This window comes from Hydra vulgaris, chromosome 15, assembly GCF_038396675.1.
Source record: "Hydra vulgaris chromosome 15, alternate assembly HydraT2T_AEP".
In the NCBI taxonomy this organism is placed as follows: Eukaryota; Metazoa; Cnidaria; class Hydrozoa; order Anthoathecata; family Hydridae; genus Hydra; species Hydra vulgaris.
In genome coordinates, this window is record NC_088934.1 from 46,948,148 (window position 1) to 46,969,733 (window position 21,586).

Below are 21,586 nucleotides of genomic sequence, written 5' to 3' on the forward strand. Positions count from 1 at the left end.
GTTAAAGAAAAATTGTAAAAAGAAAGGTATAAATTTTACAATTTGTTGAAGCTCAGGAAGGTGAAAGAAAGTTATTGGTTTAGAGGAAGTAAAAAATTCAATACTTTTAATCTTCTCTACAACCTCAATCAATTTAATTGATTCTTTTTTTTTAACTAATTTTAAAAATAAATCAAACTTAAAACATTTTTTTCTGTTAAAAATGAAACAAAAGAAAAAAAATTACCCCTTACTCAACCCTCAAAATAGCTATTTTGGGGTCAATTTTTCACTAAATTGATGGCTTCCAATAGGAGGGTCTGATAGTGCTTAAATTTTTTAAAGCTTATTTATATGCATTTTTATATTTTGATCATTTATATTTTTGATTTTGTTTATAATTTATAATAAAAAGAATAAAAAAAGTAATTGTAATAAATGATTTTTATGATCTATGAATCAAAATCTAGATCAATATATAAATTTCGTAAAGATAAAAAGGTTGAAGTTTTGAATCCTAAAGTCAATACATCATTTTTAGATAGATAGACTTTGAGTCTCGAATAATTATAAAATATCATTTAAAGTAATAGTGAATAATCTTTTTTTGTTAAGTTATATATTGATTGATGTAGTTTTTACAGGACAAAGATAAAGTTTGACATAAATGGTGCAACATTTTAAAGCAAATTATTTTATGGTTAGTGTGTATTAATGACATTGAAATCACTTTTAACTTTTTTTTTTAAAATTAAAAATAAAAAAAAAAAAATATATTAAATGATCTTCTTTATTTCATTTTAGATGACAAAAATCTTAAGCAATATACAAAAGTGAAGGTGAAATAAGTGTCACTCTCTCATAATAATTTTAATCCTCACACAAAACAAAACTACTAAATCATAACATTATTAGTTTCAGTTACTTTTTTAGTTATATATTTACTTAATAATCTATATTCACATTTTTTTTGAAAACATTTTTAACTCTGTGTAAGAAATGCTGCTGCAATTTCTAATCGAAACCATTACTTCCATATCTATCAGCAAAACAATTTTCCAGAAAACGTCTGTTTACTATTGCTAGAAACCATTGTGAAAAGGTTTTGTCTAATGCCAAAGCCCGCTTTTTTCAGGTCATGAAATCTTGTATTTCATCTCAAAAATTAGGCTCTTGTAACTTCTGGAGAATCTTTTACAGTATCAATAATAAGAGCGAATCTGTTATTCTGCCTCTCTTGTACGGTTCAGATTTTGTCACCTCACCTAAAGACAAAGCTGAAATGTTTGCTAAGAACTTTTCATCAATATCATCTCTTGATTCCACTAGTTGCGTTCTACCTGATATATCCCTCAAACAGATTGATCCATTACTTGACATTTGTATCACTCCAGTTTTTGTACCTATTTCCTTCTTAGACTTCTTAGAAATGGTGTCTCGATGAAAATACTCTTCTTGGGCAGATGTTAAATGCACTCGGCTACTATCTTGTAGAAGGCCTCCTAGGCAAAGACTTAAGGGGTAAACAGATTCTAACTGTTGACCAGCCTCGCACCCCTTCTTCATCTTTTAGGCTGGCGCAGATGTATTTTTAATACATTGTTTCCAGTTTAGGATGTTGAATGCTGGATCTTCTTGACTCAATGCATGGGTTTTGCTTGTGTCTCTGTTTTTATGACTAGGCAACTCATTCTATTATCTCCTAATGAAGGTACAGCTCTAAAACTCAGTTTTATGGTTCTGAGGCCAGCTGGTAGTCAGGTTTCCCGAACTCTGTGGTAGCTCTCAGAGAGGCTGATTCCATCAACAGCTGAAAAATATCAAAGTATTAATAGTGCTATGTTGCGCATGGATAGTGTCCCTGTTTGTACTTTTGGTGTGCATTGCCGAAGCCACATTTGGAGCCCTTTGTTACGGCTTAGGGTTTATTAGTAGTAATAAGGCAATTGCTTGGGCTATTAAACGGTGTTCTGAGTACTATCTATGCTTTGAGTCAAGTTCTTCAATCTAATTTAAAAATGAATAAAGTACCAAAAACTTTAAAACACAAAAAACCATCATCACCAAGTTCACTAATATTCATGGTCTTCAAAATAACTTTTCTTCTGTTGAGTCTTATCTCTTGCAAAGTTCACCAGACCTACTTGCTCTTTGTGGGACTAATTTGAGTTCGGCTGTCTCATCTTGTGATCTTAGTGTTGATGGTTATCTTCCTCTAATTCGTAAAGACTCCAATAGTCACATGCTTGGCCTCGGCATTTACATTCGCAAGAATTCACCCATTTGTCATGAAACTAGGTTTGAATCCACAGGCTATTCTTTCATGTGCTTTCGTTTAGCACCACTTCACTCTATTGCCTTTGCCTTTGTTCTATATCGCTCTCCTTCATCTCAAGACTGCACTCTTTTTGACGTTATTTCTAATCATATTGACCAAGCCCTCTCTCTTTATCCATCAACTAATATAGTTGTTGTCGGTGACTTTAATGCTCACCACTCTGAATGGCTTGGCTCTAGTGTCAGTGACTCTGCAGGCATTAAAGCCCACAACTTTTGCCTTTCTCAATCCCTAACTCAAATAGTCAACTTTCCAACTCGCTTTCCTGACAACCCGAATCATTTACCTTCTCTACTCGATTTATGTCTTGTTTCTGATCCTAGTCAGTGCTCAGTTTCTCCACATTCACCCTTAGGTTCTTCTGATCACAGTTTGATCTCTCTAAAACTAATATCTCATTCTTCTTCATCACCTGAATCCCCCTATTATCGAACCTCTTACAACTACAGTAAAGCTGACTGGGATTCTTTCCGTGATTTTCTTTGTGATGGCTCTTGGGTAGAAATCTTTTGTCTTCCTGTCGACAAATGTGCTTCTTACATAACTTCGTGGATTCAGGCTGGAATGGAATCTTTTATTCCCTCTCGACGATTCCAGGTCAAGCCTCACTCTCCTCCATGGTTTTCCTCACACTGTGCTGCTGCGATTGCCAATCGAAACCGTTACTTCCATATTTATCAGCAAAACAACTCTCCAGAAAACAAATGTCTGTTTATTACTGCTAGAAACAATTGTAAAAAGACTTTGTCTAACGCCAAAGCCCGCTATTCTCAGGTCATGAAATCTCGTATCTCCTCTCAAAAATTAGGCTCTCGTGACTTCTGGAGAATCTTTAATAATATCAATAATAAGGGCAAATCTATAATTCCACCTCTCTTGTATGGTTCAGACTTTGTCACCTCACCTAAAGACAAAACTGAATTGTTTGCTAAAAACTTTTCATCTATATCATCTCTTGATTCCACTAGTTGCGTTCTACCTGATATTGCCAACAAACAGATTGATCCATTGCTTGACATTCATATTACTCCAGCATCTGTATCTAAAGTGATTTCCTGCCTAGACTTTTCTACAGCTTGTGGCCCGGACAACATACCTGTTATTGTCTTGCAGAAGTGTTCTCTGGAGCTGTCGTCTATACTCTCAAAACTATTCAACAAGTGCTTATCAGAGTTTTGTTTTCCAGCCTGCTGGAAAGTGGCATCTGTTATCCCTATCTTCAAAAATTCTGGAGAGCGATCTGATTCGTCTAACTACGGTCCCATAAGTCTTCTTCCTATCTTAAGCAAGATTTTTGAATCTTTAATTAACAAACACTTAATTTCTCATCTTGAATTTTAATAACTTACTTTCTGATCATCAATATGGATTTCGATCTTCTCGTTGATTTGCTAACAGTAATAACCGATAGGTTTTATCCTGCATTAGATAAAGGTAGAGAGTTTAAGGCCATTGCTCTTGACATTTCAAAAGCTTTTGATAAAATTTAGCATGCTGGTCTCCTCCATAAGCTTTCTTCTTACTGTGTATCTGGTAACATCTTTAGGATTATTGAATCCTTTCCAATTGTAGTATAAAAGTTGTCCTCGATGGACAGCACTTTTCTTATTCTGTTACTGCAGGGCTTCCTCAAGGTTCAATCCTTGGCCTTATGCTCTTTTTAATTTACATTAACGATCTTCCAAATATTCTTGCATCTAAGGTGGCATTGTTCGCTGATGATACTACCATTTATTCTTGTCATGATAAGAAGCACACACTCTCTGATTGGTTGGAGGGGGTATTTGAGCTTGAAAAGGATCTCACTTCTGTTACAGCATAGGGCTCACAGTGGCTGGTGAACTTTAATTCAGATAAAGCTCAATTTTTTTCAGCCAATCGTTATCGCAATAATTTAGTTCTTCCTATATTTATGAACGGTAATGTACTCGATAAGTCATCTACTCTTCATCTTCTAGGATTAACTCTTACTTTCGATCTTTCTTGGAAACCATATATCAAATCAGTTGCAAAATTAGCATCTGCTAAGGTTGCATCTCTTTATCGAGCTCGTCACTTTCTTACTTCGGATTCTATTCTCTATCTCTACAAATCTGAAATCCAGCCTTGTATGGAATATTGTTGCCATATCTGGGGCGGATCTTCTAATGATGCCCTTTCTCTTTTAGGCAAGCTGCAAAAACACATTGTAAACATAGTTGGACATGCTCTTGCAGCCAACCTCCAACCATTATCACATCGTCGTAATGTTGCTTCTCTTTCTCTTTTCTACAAATACTATAATAGGCACTGCTCTAAAGAGCTGGCGTCTCTTGTGCCATCTACTAAAATTCATTCCCGTGTAACTGGTCATTCAATTAAGTCTCATCCTTTTTCTGTGACTGTTTCTAAGTGCTCCAAAAACGCTTATTCGTCTAGTTTTTTTCCTCGAACATCAGTTCTTTGGAATTCGCTTCCTTCATCTTACTTTCCTGATTCATATAATTTGCAATCTTTTAAGTTGTCCGTCAATCGTTATCTTGCTCTACAATCTTCATCTTTTCTCTTTCAGTAACTTCCAACTTTAATTAGTGGCTGCTTGCAGCCTTGTTGGAAGCGAAGATTTAAAAAAAAAAAAAAAGACTCTTCTACAGCTTGTAGTCCTGACAGCATGCCTGTTATAGTCTTGCAGAAGTGTTCTCTGGAGTTGTTGTTTAAACTTTCGAAGCTATTTAACAAGTGTCTATCATAGTCTTGTTTTCCAGCCTGCTGGAAAGCGCCATCTTTTATTTTTATTTTCAAAAATTCAGGAGAAGAATCTGATTCGTCTAACTACCGTTCCATTATCTTCTTCCTATCATAAGCAAGGTTTTTGAATCTTTAATTAACAAACACTCAATTTCTTATCTTGAATCTAATAACTTACTTTCTGATCATCAATATGGATTTTGATCTTCTTGTTCTACAGCTGATTTGCTAACAGTAATAACTGATAAGGTTTATTGTGCATTAGATAGAGGTGGAGAGGTTAAAACTATCGCTCTTGATATTTCTAGAATATTTGATAAAGTTTGGCATGCTGGTCTTCTCCGTAAGCTTTCTTATTATGGTGTATCAGGTAACATCTTTAAAACTATTGAGTCCTATTTTTCTGATCGTAGTATAAAAGTTGTTCTCGCTAGACAGCACTCTTCTTCATATCCTGTAACTTCACGGGTTTCTCAAGATTCTATCTTTGGCCCTATACTCTTTTTAATTTACATTAACGACCTTCCGAAAATTCGCACATCCAAGGTGGCATTGTTGGCTAATAATACTACCATTTATTCTTGTCTTGATAGGAAGCCAACACTCTCTGATTGCTTGGAGGGGGCATCCAAGCTTGTAAAGGACCTCACTTCTGCTACAACATGAGGCTCACAGTTGCTGGTGAACTTTAATTCAACGAAAACTCAATTTTTTTCAGTTTATCTTTATCTCAATCTAGATCTTCCTATACTTCCAGTAACTTCCAACTTTAATAGTGCAGGGCTCGAATTAAGTGCATCGCAATCGCAAATCGCGATTACTTTTTGCACCTTCGCAATTAGTTTTTTCTTAAAATTTGTTTTTTTGCAATCTTTCTTTTTTTATTTTAGAAGATTGATACTCTATTCGCGAATATTTAATGTTCTTTTGCAGTATAAAACTGCAGTGACTTCTGTAACGATAATTTTTTTTTTAAAGTGGAGCTTAAAGTTAATGAAAGAAAGATAAAAGATTTAGAAAATCAATTAGCAAAAATGTTCAAATGCAGGAAAAAGACCGATTGTTTAAGGAAGGAAAAATTTATAAAAAACAAACGGGTAAATACCTATTCGAATCAAGAAATAAAAGATTTTGATTGAAAAAAGAAATAAAAGTTAATTGATTGAAAAGTCACTTTCTTAACTCGAATTCTCAAGGGCTTTATTCCGATTTAGCTCATTCATTATGAACAAATTTAATGATATTTTTAGAATTTTATTTTGCGAAGAATAGTGGAAGGCAATATATACTCTAAATAGTTATTAAAAAAAACTTTAAAGTTTGTTAGTACACTTGCTAATTTTAAATTAATAGCAATAAATGGATGCAAATAAGGACCACAGATGCAGATTATCTACAGTTAAAAAGTGGGAAAAACATTTTAATTGCGAGTTAGAATACGATTTAAATGGAAATGAAGTTATAAGATTAAGATGCAGTTTATGTAAACAATTTGAAAAACGGATAAGTCAAACAAAAACCGTAATTAAAAACAACTTAACTGAATGTTTAAAAAATTGTAGATTTTACTGTGTTCTCTGTGATGGAAGCACAAATTGGAAAAACAGGAATTGATTTACAATCTTTATTTAAAAGATGGAAGTCCAAAAGTAGAATTCTTATGTATTGAAACGGCAGAGAATTCTAATGCTGTTGGCCTGAAAAAATGTATAACAGACACTTTTACAAGAGTTGGTATTACCAATTCTTATAAACATCTATTGGGTGTAAATCTTGATGGAGCTAATGTTAATCTCGGAGCTTATGCTGGTTTAGGTGCATTACTAAAAGAAGGTTCTCCTTGGCTGGAAGTTGTACACTGTTTTAACCATTGACTTGAACTTGCTTTAAAAGATGCGTTTGAAAATTTATCTGCCTTCAAAACTGTTGACGAACTACTTTTACAACTTTATCACTTGTATCAAAAGTCACCAAAGCGCTACCGAGAACTACAAGGATTAGCCAAAGCTTGGGGTAATAGCATTCCGAAACCAACAAAAGCATGCGGAACTCGGTGGATTGATCACAAGTATAAAGCAATCAAAATTATGGTGTGTTTATGACCCATATTGAATCATTGGCTATAAGAGACTCCCAGGTAGCAAAGAGAGCAGAGTTAAAGGGTTTTTTAAAGCGATGGAAAAATGCGTCTGTGCCTATTCATTTATCAATATATCTTGATGTTTTATCTCCCTTTCGGCGTCTGAGTTTAAGTTTTCAGAACAATATTCATGATCCAGTAAAAGCTGTAAGAAGAGTTCAAGAATTTACATGAACAATGGCCAAGCTGCAAATTCTTCTAGAAAATTCGCTAGACAATTTGCTTGATGATACAAGTGTTACGACCCATTATAAAAAACTCTCTGAAGATATTGAGACAATTGATTCAAAGCAATGTTATCAAAATATTGCACTTTCTCAATATACCGAAGTTAAGTTCTTGACCAGTACAAGCTAATTATTGCAAATATTACCATATGTATGGAAGGCCGTTTTCAATCTCTCCAAAAATCACCATTGTTTATACATTTGGTAGCTTTGCTTGATGTTTATAACTGGCCGTTAAATGTGAATGATGGAACTTTTGGCAATATAGCTATCAGTGAAGTTGTTGAACATTTTTCTGAATTTTTAATTGGTATAGGATATTATTTGAATAATATACTTCATGAGTGGATCATTTTAAAAGCATACATGTTTCCCATCATAAGTAACAATCAGAATGAGTATTATTTGAAAATTTGGGAAATTGTTTTTTCCAAATCAAATTTGGTCAAAGAATGCCGAAATATTCTTGATATTTTTGAACTATTTTTAATTTGTCCTTTTACAAATGCGAAAGTAGAGCGAATATTTTCATGTATGAATTGCGTAAAAAATGACTGGAGAAGTTGTCTTAGACGAGATCTCTTAGAATCTCTACTTCGGATAAGTGAAGAAGGTTGACAAATTTGAACCTGATACTGCTATGGACGAATGGTATAATGATAAAGTTAGATGATTGTCAGCAAATTTTCAACGTTATCCGGAAAAAAGAAAAAAGTCAGGAAAAACAGACATTGATCTAGCGACAGTTACAATATCGGATTTGGAAGAAAGTGAAAGCAAGGAAGAAAATTTAATATTCTAAGCATTAAACTAGTGAAATGATTACAAAACGATCAAAATATTTACGATCACGATCTAATATTTTTTCTATTAGCAATCAAAAAAAGTATTAGATTGTAAAAGATTCTATTATTTAGACACATTTTTTTTCTTTCGCTTTATTTTATTGAATGAAAAAAGTGAATGCTAACTTTTATTAAAAAAATACATTGAATGAAAAAGCAATAGATAGAAATATCATGGGAATTTGATAAGGTTACTTAGATAAGAAAACTTACTTAATAAGAATTTAATTATTATTCTTGTTTGTGATTGTGTGGGTTTTTGTGAAAATGTTAAGTTTTAACATTTTATCACGATAATGTTTTCGTCATTTTTAATAGTTTTTTATAACTGTTTCAAATTTATATATTGTTTTTTTAGAGTTTTAAATAATTTTTTTTTACTGTTAAAAATTTATAGAAAATTAAATATTCTAATTGTTTTAAACAGTTTAAAATATGTAAATAAAATAGAAAATGAAATAATTAATTAAAAGAAGATTATATCAAGTTCATTGATTTTGCAAAAATACAGCCGTTAGATTTAATGCAATATAATAATAGTAATAATGTAAATTATAACTAAAGCTACTTTACAACCGCTGAACGTAAATGTTATGACATCTTATGCAAAAATGAGACTTATTATATATGTTATTATAAATAAGTTAAAATAAATAATGCCCCTCCCCTCCGGCGGGAGTGGAGGAGGGGTTATGAGCAACAAAAAAACTGCGATTAGATTTTCTTACGTTAATTCGAGCCCTGTAGTGGTTGTTTGCAGCCTTGTTGGAAGCAAAGATATTTAAAAAAAAGATTATTATATTATTTTTCAAACAAATTTATTTCCAACAATTCTACAAGCAACCACTAATTAAGTTGGGAGTTAACAGAAAACAAAGAAGAGAGCTAAACAGAAAGTAAACAGTTGACAGAAGACCTAAAAAACTGTAACATTTTTAAATCAGGAAAATATGAGGACGGAAAAGAATTTCAATACACCAATGTTGGAGGAAAAAAAACTGGATAAAAGTATTTTTTTAACATTAAAGGAAGTATTAAGTAAAAGGGTGCTGAATAACACGTTCTACAAGATTTTCAAGTTTTGGTTGATGGAATAGTTGATGATAGCTTGCTTGAGCAGCAACCATAATAAATTTATAAAGATAGAGAATAAAGTCAGAATTAAGAAATTGGTGAGGATGATAAAAAGATATAATTTTTACAGATGATAACTTTGCAATAAGTTGTTGATATAGTTTTCATGAGAAATCAATAAATTAAAAGAGGATGGAAATTACTATAAATTGAGAAAGAAATTGGCTCAACATGAGATACCAGAAGTTTGTTCGTTAAAGATTCTTTGTTAATAATATTAAGAAGACTTATTGGAATATATTTAAGAGTTAAAGCAATCATCCAGATTTTTTTAAAATTGGGATTACAGATGCCATTTTCCAGCATGAAGAAAAACAAGATTCAGTTAAACAATTGTTTAAAAGTTGAGAGAGTAATAAATAGTCAAGGAGAAGTTTTTTTTTTATTGAACTTAATTTTTAATACTGTGATAGAAATGTTGTCTGGGCTGTCTAGCTGAACAAGATTTTCAGTAGGAAATAACTGTAGAAATAGAAGCAGGAGTTAGTAGAAAGCTGCCTAAAAAATGGGTTAACCAAATGGTTAATTTTACTGCCATTTGATTCCAGAGTAAAATAAGAGGAAAAGTTCTTTGCAAATAGTTCTGCCTTATCCTTATGAGAGGTCATTAGATCAGACCAATGTATGTGAGGTGGTTTTGTTAATGATTTCTTTTTTGTTAAACTTTTTGCATTGATTTCTTGCAATAACATTCTTCGGAGAGTTTTTGTGAAAAAAATTAAAAAAATGATTAGAAGTAACTGTTTTTTTTTTAAATCTAAATCACTCTCAAAAAGGCTGCAAGCAACCACTATAAAGTTGGAAGTTACTAGGAAACAAAGAATAGTGCTAAAGAGCAAAGAAACTGTTGACTGAAGACATGAAAAGCTTAAGGTTGTATCAGTCAGGAAAACATGAAGATAGGAGAGAGATTCAAAGCAGTGAAGTGAGGTGAAAAAACTAGACAAATAAAAGTTTTTAGAGCACAAAGGAACAGATGCAGTAAAATGATGCGACTTTGCTGAACTACGAGTCAAACAAGAATGAGTTTTGATTGATGGAAACTAGAGATTATAGCTCCTTTGAGGAGTGACCATGATAGTATTTGTAGAAAAGAGAAGGAGAAGCAACTTTACAATGATGGGAGAGTGGCTCAAGCTTGGCAGATAGAGCAAGTAAAACTATGTTTTACTTGCATTTTTGGACCTTGTCTAGAAGCGAAAAAGCATAATTAGAAGAACCAACTCAAATATGACAACAGTATTCCATACAAATAAAAGGTTCGTAGATTTAAAGAATGGAATCTCAAGTAAAATAGTGATGAGCACGATAAAGAGAACCTCAGCAGATGCTAACTTTGCAATTGATTGTTTATTTGAGAGGTCTGTAATAGCATGTGACTGAAGTTGAAATTTGATCAGGGCCTGAGTCAGGGCTGGGTTTGAAAAAAATTAGCAGGGGCTGGGGCCAGGTTTCTGATTAAAGTTGCAAAAGCATTAATACATCCTTATTATATATTATATTTTTTTATTCAAAATTCATGTTATATGTTATATAAAGAGTGATCATTGTTTTGGTTTTTTACGTAGGAGAGCGCAACACTAAACTAATTAAAATTAATTTTTATATATAAATTTATATGCATATATAAGACATAAACCAGAAAAAATCTGCGTGCATATTTTAAAGAATATCAAGTCTTTTATCTTATTAATTTCTTTACACAAAATTTATATGATTATTAAATCATTTCTTCCTAACCACATTATTAGAGTCATTGTCGAAGGCCTACACTCTTCTTCATTTTCAGTAACTTTAGGAGTACTGCAAAGGATTCTGTATTGTGTTTTTTATATACAATAACAATCTTACTAACAATTTTACATCTAATGTTGCTCTTTTGCTGAGAGCTCAACTTTATAAAATTTTTTACTCAACTTTATAAAATTTTTAACACTTTTTGATCACTTAGAACAAGCAGCCATCTTTAATCTGATTTTTCTTCTGTAACAGCTTGAGGCTTGCAGTGCTTTGTAGCTTTTAACTCCAACAAAACTTAGTTATTTACTGCAACTATCCCAGTATTGTTAAAATTCTTATATTGATGAATAACAACCTTCTTACTCTCAGAATGAAGAAGTCAATCTCAGAAAATTATATGAATCAGGAAAACAAGATCTGAAAAAAGGAAGTGAATTCCAAAGAACTGATGTTCGAGGAAAAAAACTATATGAATAGGAATTTTTGGAGCACATAGGAACAGCCACAGTAAAAGGATGAGACTTAATTGAAGGACAAGTTACACGAGAATGAATTTTATTAGATGCTTGCTCTTTAGAGCATTCCCCATTATAGTATTTATAGAAAAGAGAAATAGAAGCAACATGACGATGGGATAATGGTTTGAGGTTGGTTGCTAGAACAGTTCCAACTATGTTTACAATGCGTTTTTTGCACCTTGTCTAAAAGAGAAAGGACATCGACGGAAGATCAACCCCAGATATGGCAACAGTATTCCATATAAGGACAGATTTGAGATTTATAGAGATAAAGAATAGAATTGAGAGTAAGAAAGTGTCGAGCATGATAAAGGGATGCAACCTTAGAAGTTGTTAATTTTGCAATGGGTTTGATATATGGTTTCCAAAAAAGATCAAAAGTAAGAGTTAATCCTAGAAGATGAAGGGTAGATGACTCATCGAGTGCATTGCCATTCATAAGTATAAGAAGATCTAGATTACTTCGATAACGATTAGCTGAAAAAAAATTTAGTTTTATCTGAGTTAAACCAGCCACTGAGAGCCCCATGCTGTAACAGAAGTGAGATCTTTTTCAAGCTCAAATGCCCCCTTCCAAGCAATCAGAGGGTGTTGGCTTCTTATCAAGTCAAGAATGGTAGTATCATCAGCAAACAGTGCCACCTTAGATGTGAGAATTTCTGGAAGGTCATTAATGTAAAATAAAAAGAGTATAGGGCTAAAAATAGAACCTTGAGAAACCCCTGAAGTTACAGGATATGAAGAAGAGTGCTGTCCATCGAGGACAACTTTTATACTACAATCGGTAAGGAAGCAATAATCTTAAAGATGTTACCTGATACACTGAAGAAAGCTTATGGAGAAGACCAGTATGCCAAACTTTATTAAAAGCTTTAGAAATGTTGAGAGCGATGACCTTAACCTCTCCACATCAATCTAATGCACCATAAAGCCTATCAGTTATTACTGTAAGCAAATTAGGTGCAGAATAAGAAGATTTAAATCCATATTGATGATCAGAAAGTAAGTTTAGATTCAAGATGAGAGATTTTTTGTTTGTTAATTAAAGATTCAAAAACCTTACTAATGATAGGAAGAAGACTAATGGGACAGTAGTTAGATAAGTCGGATAGCTCTCCAGAATGTTTGAAAATAGAGATAACAGATGCCGCTTTCCAGCAGACTGGAAAACAAGACTCTGATAAGCACTTGTTAAATAGTTTTGAAAGTATAGACGACAATTATATTTTACCTTTTTAGTTTAACCATAAAAGTTTGCTTCCTAATAATTTAATGCAATAAAAACATGCTTCTAGTTTGCTAAAGACAAAATAAAATCATAATTTATTTAAAATGTTATATCCCCTTTTTATATTAGTTTACAATAGTATTATAAACCGATGGACTTTAGTAAAATATAAAGTTATTAATTGTATACATAGTGTGCAGTTTCGATACTTATCTATATAGACCGCTGTTTTAGAGGTCTGGCGCATTGCAGAACTTATTTAAACATTATAAAAACACTGCTAAAAGAAAAGTTCATCATAATATTTTTATAGTAACGCAACAATTAATTATTTCTCTTGTTCATCTTACTTAAGAAGAATTGTTTTAAATATTTTAAACTTTGCAAACTACGCAAAGCATGAAATGATTATAAAAATATATTAACTTTTTTATTTATTATATAATTCAACTACCGTTAGTTTTATTGTAATCTTGTTGAGATAAAACATTAACTTAAAGAATTATATTATACACTCTTATAAATTGAAGATTTGTTTGTTTCTTTACTAAACGATGATTAATAGTAAGTTGTTACTTTTTATAAAAGTGTCACTTAATTTTATAAATAAAATTATAAAAAAAGAGAAGTTTATATATAATTTATTCTAAACTTTATTTCTTTTTTCCGTTAATTTTCTTAGTTGCCTCCCGTCAAGGTAAGTTTTTTTTTCCGCTTTTTGAAATGTTTTTAAATTATCTAAAAAGCTGTGGCCATGTTGTTGCAAATAAATATTTTATGAATGGTCAGATAAAGTGCGATCGCACCCGTCATTCAGTTAAGTCTCATTCCCTAGAACCTGCATGCTCTAAAAACTTTTGTCTAATTTTTTCCCTGCACTTTTTTTCATTGCACTTCAACCCTTTGGAACTCTTTTCCATCTTCATGTTTTACTGATTCAACCTACAACTTTTCAAGTCTTCTGTCAACTGTTTCCTTGCTCTATAACTCTATTCTTTCCTAGTAGCTCCCAAATTAATAGTGGTTCTTTTCGAGGATAACTTTAATATTGCAGTTAGAAAAAAATTATTTAAAAATCTCAAAATTTTCCCAGATACACCATATAAAGCAAGCTTATGGAGAAGAAAAGCATGCCAAACTTTATCAAAAGCTTTAGATCTTTCAGTTTGAGCAGTTAAGAAGTCAGCGATAGAACAAGAAAATTGAAAACTGTATTGATTGTAAGAGAATAAGTAAGCTGCACAAGAAGGAGAAAGCCATGGGTTAGAGTGAGGCTCAACTTGAAATTGATGAGTAGGGATAAAAGCTTTTATGCCTGCCAGAATCCAGGGTATTATAAAGGAAGTGTAATTTTTAGCAAAGATAAAATGTATTCAACCAAAGGAATCCAAGTATTAAGATAGTAGTAAAAAGTGTCTTTGTTGTTTGCAAAAAAAGTAACAAAATATAAACATAAAAATATAACAAAATACTGACAATGAGAAAGGTCTTTAATCAATTTAATTAATCAAGTTAATTTAATCAAAGACAACAAAAAGAGTGCCATCTTTGGGAAAGAGAAAAACAATAAAGAACAAAAGGTGAATAAGTGAAAAGCAAAAACACATAAAAATAGTCAGCAGATTCAAACCTGATTCCAAAACAAAGATGTAAGTTGATATAGAAGTATATACCCAGATAAGAGTCTTTTTAAATTAAAAAATATTAGCTATCGCCCCCAAATATCTAAAGAGCAAATTACTAAAGCAATTTAATAAAATAAACCATTAGGACAAATTACTGGAACAAATTATTTGACAAAATTACTGAAACAATAATTTCAGCATATTACTGGAACAAATTACTAACTTTACAATTTTATAACTTTACAACTTTACAAACAAATTACAAATTACTTAACTTCAAATTTTATTGAGTCCAATAATATAATAAACTTCCTTTATGGTAAATATAAATGGCTGTATGCATGTCCAAGAAGACCTAATGGTTTTTTCACAGAGCACCGCATAAGAGCATTTAAATAGGAATTCTGTGCCTCCTTCCTTACCAGTGGTGCAAAAGATACCCAGAGCTTGTTTCGAACCTGGAATCTCTTGCTTCTAAAGCAAGCGCTCTAACCTCTGCGCCACTGCCGCTTCACCTCAATTAGCTCGTTAAAATTGACATATAAAAATAATAGAAAACATTAGGCCACGTAAATAAAAATAAGCAATTGCTTTTACTCAGTAATTGGTCAGCATTATGTGAATAAAAACTTCAGCAGTTTTGCTCAAATTTTTATTCGCGTAAAGTTAAGCAATTTTCTCAGTAATTGTTCAGCTTTACGTGAATAAAAACTTAAGAATAATTGCTTAAGTTTCTACTTACGTAAAGCTGACCAATTACTGAAAAAAAGGAATTACTCATTTTTATTCACACAGCCTATTTAATAATTTTACAATAAACAACAATTCATTTCAGCATGTAAACCTTTTATGTATGAATTAAATATTAATGTTAAGACCTATGTTAACTGTAATAACATATACCTACCAAAAGAAACTAGAAATTAGCTAGAGATGCTTTGTATATATACATAAATTATTTAGTTGTAATTCTTCTGCTTTTGTTGGCAGATGTAATTCTTCTGTTTACAGTTTGCCTACCTACTCAGGCCTGTAGGAACAAAAATTATATTGGGGGGGGGGGCATTGCTGGATTAAGAGGCCCTGAAATAGTTTTAAGGACCTTTTTTTTTTAAAGTCATTTTTTCGAAATTATTTATTTAAAAAATTATTGGGGGCAATGTCCCTGCTGCCCCCCCCTACTCCCAGTTGCTACAGGTGTGCTACTTCATCTATTAGTTACAAGTTCTCTGATGACACCATGGAAATTAATACATTAAGAAATTTTGTTTAATTAGTATATTTATTCTATAATATTTTATTAGGAATGATTCTATATTTTTTTAATTTAATTTGCAGATGTGTTTTGTGCATTCACATGGTGGTATTTACAGATTTTAAAACTTTCTTTTTTTAAACTTACGGTACAAATACTTTTATATGCAAAATGTTTTGTTTGAGTGCCACTTTATTAAACCTGGAAGAAAAGACTGGAAACCTGGTTTATTTAGTTCACTGTGTATTGTAAATAATTGATTTAAGCAAAAGTTTACCGGTGCTTATACAAAAAATTTATTGTTTTTCAAAATAAGATAAAAGTGATAACATAATCTTTATTTATATTTCACTTGTGTTTAGATTAAAAAACTAAAATTAAATTTAAAAAAAAAAAAAAATTAAATTAAATAAAGAAAAATTGGTAATAAAATAATGTTTTAATTATGAAAATAATGAGTGATAATAAAATGTTTCAATTCTATGAAATTTGAGATTTATGTAAACTAGATTTGTTAATCATGAATAAAAAAATACAAAGAATTTACAACAGAAAAAAATTAAGATTTTAAAAAAGTTTGAAAATTTTGGTCAAGCATGACAATTATTCTGGTGAAAGTTAATATTACCTAAAACAAAAGAAATTATTTTCTAAACTTAATTATTCAAAATATTTTTATAATTTAGTTCATATTTAATCATTCTTGGAGCATAAACAAGTACCCAATTGAGATTTACTGCTTGTATCTTATTGTTGAATTCATAGTAATTTTAAATCCTAATATTTTCTACCTACTTGGTTAAAGATACTAAAGTTCATAAAGTATATTATGGTTGCAGAGATAGTGCATATATAGATTTTTAAAAAGTAGCTTTTAATGATTTTATAAATGTATTGAGGATTTTTCAGTTAGTTTCACTTTTTTTTTAAACTGTGATTCATTATAAGGAAAACTGTGTTGGCTTGTTTTACATATTATGTTAAAAGAATAAAGTAATAAGTTACGAGTTTTTTTGTTTGAATAATTTATATGTAGAACATTATTTTGTGCAGGTAATGAGTTTTGTAATATTTTTAATATATCATATTATTTTTTTGGAAATTATTTATAGTATTAATAACGTTGAATAAAATGGTTATAATTATTATAGAACTTTTTAAAATTAATATTATTCAGGAAAATAAAATTAACATGCATGTACAAAATATTTAACCTTCAAAGAATTTTTCGATTAATATTCAAAACTAAAGTAAACATGTATTTTCATGAAATTTATTTGATGTTTTGCGTTGTTATAAATAGTATATTTAGGATAATAGTTTCTTATATTTATAACCTTTTTTGGTATATTTTTTAACCAAAAAGATGATCAATAAATTGTCTTGGTATCTTTTTTGCTGAATGACCATCTATCTTGATCTATATATAAAATTTGAAGAGTGGAGAAATTGAAATGAGTGTCATGTTTAGCCACATTGATTTTAATCTTCAGGCAAGCTAAAATTAATATATTATTTAAAAAATACTGTAAGTCATTGTTTTTACTTGTTGGTTTTTATTCATTAATTTATTTTATTTATTTTTACTTGTTGGTTTAAATAATTTGACTTGTTAAGTAACATATTGCTTGTTTAATATTTTTATAGGAGGATGATGAGGAGCAATTAGATATAGAAGATGCACACCAACAAGAAGAAGTTTGTTAATAGTTTCCTTTTTATGTTGTTATTTTATTTTTTAATTATAAGTTTTATTCATAACATTTAGATCCACTTTTTCATTTTTAGTTAAAAGCATTTCTTGACGATCAATTAAATGATGATTACCTCCTTGAGGATACCTCATTCAATCAAACTTCAGATGAAAATGAAAAAAATGATTCTCCTTTATTAATGTTGAATACGGATTTCCCAACAGAAACTAACAAAGAGAATGGGTTCAGTTTTGGATTGAGTGAAGACTATTTACAATTAAGGAAAAGTGTGTACCCATTTCAACAGCCTTTCATATCTGAATTAAATAATAATGCTGAGAACTATGTTGATGTTGACAGTATTAACACAGAGTACTTACCTAAAAATAGTCGAGAGCAGTTGGAGATTCTTTATCAAGCAAGAGGAAGAAAAATAGAAGAGTTACAAAAAAGTTTAGAAGAAAAAGTCGAAGAGAAAGAAAAAGAAATACGAGTTCTCAGACATAAGTTTACAATGAGTTCAAGTATATTTATATATATATATTTTTTTTGTTTTTTTATTAAATGAGTATTTTAACAGGATATACATTTCAGTTATAAATAATTGCTATCAGTATGTTTCCTGAATAAAATTTAAAATAATATAAAATTAAGAATTATATGTGATAATAAGTATAATATATAACTGGTAAAAATAAATTAAGGTTTTTAAGCACTTTTTGCCTCTTGTTAAAAGATTGGAATTACAACAGATAGATTATTGATGTGTGTTTGTTTTAAGTGTTTTTGTATTGTAAAATAGTTTGTTTAGTATTAATAAAAGTTATATCAAATAATATCAGATGCTACACCAAACATGTTGATCTTCTCCATTCAGGTGGATACAATTTTCAAGCTTATTTAAAGCTTATTAAATATCGTACCAATATTTATTATAGTATTCAATATATAAGACAATATTCCATTTTTCGTTTTAACTTTTGTTTTATTTTGTAAATTTTTATATAATTTTTCAAAATATAATTTTTAGAAAAAAATTGTTTTTAATTTATTATTTTTTATTATCAAATTAGTATTTATTTATTTTATAAGTATTTATTTAAAATTGCATTGCATATAAATGAATTATACAATTTTTTCTTCATAATGTATCTAGAGTATTATTCTCTTAAAAATGATAAGATATACCGACAGTGAATTACTTACGAAGGTATAGGTTTTCAATACCATCTCAAAGTGTGCATAAATATTTCTGAATAAAAGTTTTTTGATACAATGTAGTGTCAGCAGTATTGGTTTTATATAAAATATGTCAGGGTTTCTGCCTGTGGTTTAAGTTTTGAAGTTATTGCATGTGTTGGGTTAGATAGGATTTTCTTAAGTAATTTTATATTTTTTTATCAATAAGCTCTCGATATTGTAACTTGATATTGTAACAGATAGTTTATGGCATTGATCTCAATTACTTTGAGTGATTGTTTGTAGAATAGTGTAGCTCTTTTTTTGCTGCAAAACTGCAAGACGAGAGTATAGGGTCGCTGTACAGATTGTGAGTGTAGGATATATAAATTTGAAGTAGATTTAATTAAGTGTGACCAATTTTTTTAAGGCGCTTTAGTAAGTAGGATACTGACTTAATAGTATTATGAACTTTTATCCATTGATCATCCCAGTTAATATTTTTTTTTATTTGGATTCCCAGGTACTTGTAGTAATCAACTGATTCAAGTTTATAGTTAAAAAGAGTTGGCGGAGGAATTGCAACTTGATTAGAGTGACGACTCTCTATCAGTAATGTTTTAATCTGTACCCAACATGGACCTTCTAGAGATTTTTTTATGATATTCATAAAAAATCTCTAGAAGGTTATCATAATATTCTTGACAAATGCCTTTTTTTTATATTATAACTATTTTTCTAAGGAATATTTGAATTTATTATTATTATTAGAAAATGTTTTTAAAAGAATATATATATTCCTGATAAAATGTTTTTCTCAGGAATATATATACAATTAAGGTGAAAGCTGTTATCAATATGCATCCTGTAGCAGTAAAAATTAAAAAAGTTAAAAACATAAACACAAAATTTCGACATTTTATATGTGTTATATGTTAGATATAATGTCTTATATTATAAGATTGTTTCTCTTTCTTTTTTTCCAAGATTTTCTCTAGCATTTTGGATAATATGTATATATTATCCAAAATGCTAGAGAAAATATAAATATAATAATATAACATAAATAATATAAATAATAATATAACTCTAGCATTTTGGATAATATAATATATACATATTATATTATCCAAAATGCTAGAGTTTCTCTAGCATTTTGGATAATATAATATGTATATATTACATTTGTTCTTGCATTAAAAACATGTTCTCTTAAATTTTTTTACTGAATTAAAATTTCGCACTTCAATTGGTACTACTAGGTACAAGCAATCAGGAACCTAGCATACACTGGTTCTGGCAAATCTTTGCTAGAAAGTAAAGAAGAGCTAGAGAGCCAGAAAACAGCTCAGAAAAACTAAGTTGGGGAGTCAGAACATCAAGGTAAGATTGAATTTCAGATGTTTAAGAATAAAAAACAAAATGAGTAAATGTGTTTTGAGCATGTCAGTTACAGTAATGCAAGAGTGCGTTTTGGTTCGTGGAACAAAAGATAGTTTGTTTAAGCCTCAACCATGTTAGTACTTGTAGAAAGGTGAAAGAAAAGTTTTGTACAACAATGAGTCTTAAACTTAACAGCTACTTGCACATGTTTAATAAATGTGGGGTGTGAATAAAGGTATGTGGGAGATTTTAATCCAGATCTAATAAAAGGAGGGTCCTTATAAAAGGTATGAATGTGATTTTCCATTTTATGGTGAGATGTTTTGTAGCTCCGTTTAAACTTAAATAAATGATTATTTACTTAGTGAGGTGAATTTTTTGAATGTTTGTGGAATTATTATTGGAATCAAGTTTAAATTGCTCTATCATTAGTTTTTATTCCACCTCTTAGTATTTTGGTGTAAAAATCTGTATTGTTAGTTTATATGTTTATTAATTTTTTAATTAGTTTATATGTTAGTATATCTCCTGGAACATCATTACCTATTTCAATAAAAATATATTTCTTAAGTAAGGAAGTGCTGATTTCTGGGATAATAAACACTATAGTCATCTAGAACATAAATCTTGTAGTTTTTATGTGCAAAAACATTGTCCCTCTTTTCTAGGTTAGCTATTGGACTCAGTATATGTTTCAAACAAAAGAAAACTTTAGAAACTTCTTATCTTGAGGAGGTTTAAACTGAACTGGTTTACTTTAGGGTAGCTGCAAGCTTTAGTCCAAACAGTAATTTGATGGGACACTTACATCATAGAGAATAATTTTCTTTGATGTACATATCCAAACTAGTGAAGTTTAATTTTAAATAGAACTTTTATTTATGTGGATTTGGTCACCGTTCAGCACAGGTGGGTCAACTCAAAAGTCTTCAATATAATATTTATGTACAGTCTAAATAGTACATAATGTACAGTTCAAATGTTCAGTTCAATGTTCAGTGTCTTTCAAGTTCAATGTTCAGTGTCTTTCAGTTCAAATGTCTTTTAGGTACTCAAATATTTTTTCTTTTTGGTCTGCATTATTTAAAAGTGTTTTTTGAAAGCATTGTTTGTGAGTTTTTGTAGTGGACAGCGCATACCAACACCGTGCTCACTCATCAGGTTTTGTATCCAATGGTCTGAGAAAGTAATTTTGTTTTAAACATATTTCTGAGTAAGTGTGCTTTAAATGGTTTTGTAGATGTTAACAAACCACTCTGATAAAACTGGGCAATGTAACAACAGCAATGCTTTAACATATTTTCTACTTTTTTCACTAAAGTTTTCTATTTGGGAGTTTTCTTTTTTCTACTAAAAAGTTTGTCTTGTGTGGGTGCAGGGCGTTTAAAAAACGTCAGTTTAACTAAAAACTTATTAAATTGGCTGAATAAATTGGTATAATGGATCATGATGCAGACTTTAGTTGCCATTGTGAGGCCTCAACTAATTTAAACAATGGTTGGAAAGGAGTTGATATCCATTACATTAAACATAAGTTATTAAAAAATAGTTTTTGGATAATTTGTGGTCTTCAT

The 21,586-nt window shown here is 30.3% G+C and overlaps 1 protein-coding gene across 1 annotated transcript in view; it reads left to right on the forward strand.

Moving 5' to 3' along the window:
• LOC100200745 (centrosomal protein of 152 kDa) overlaps positions 1-21,586 on the forward strand; it is a 48,046-nt gene that overhangs the window by 377 nt on the left and 26,083 nt on the right. Inside the window, exons 2-4 of the mRNA XM_065820094.1 lie at positions 17,123-17,249; positions 17,404-17,454; positions 17,545-17,974. Coding sequence (XP_065676166.1) covers positions 17,211-17,249; positions 17,404-17,454; positions 17,545-17,974 — 520 coding nt within the window. The 5' untranslated portion in view covers positions 17,123-17,210. The remainder of the gene's footprint in view (positions 1-17,122; positions 17,250-17,403; positions 17,455-17,544; positions 17,975-21,586) is intronic.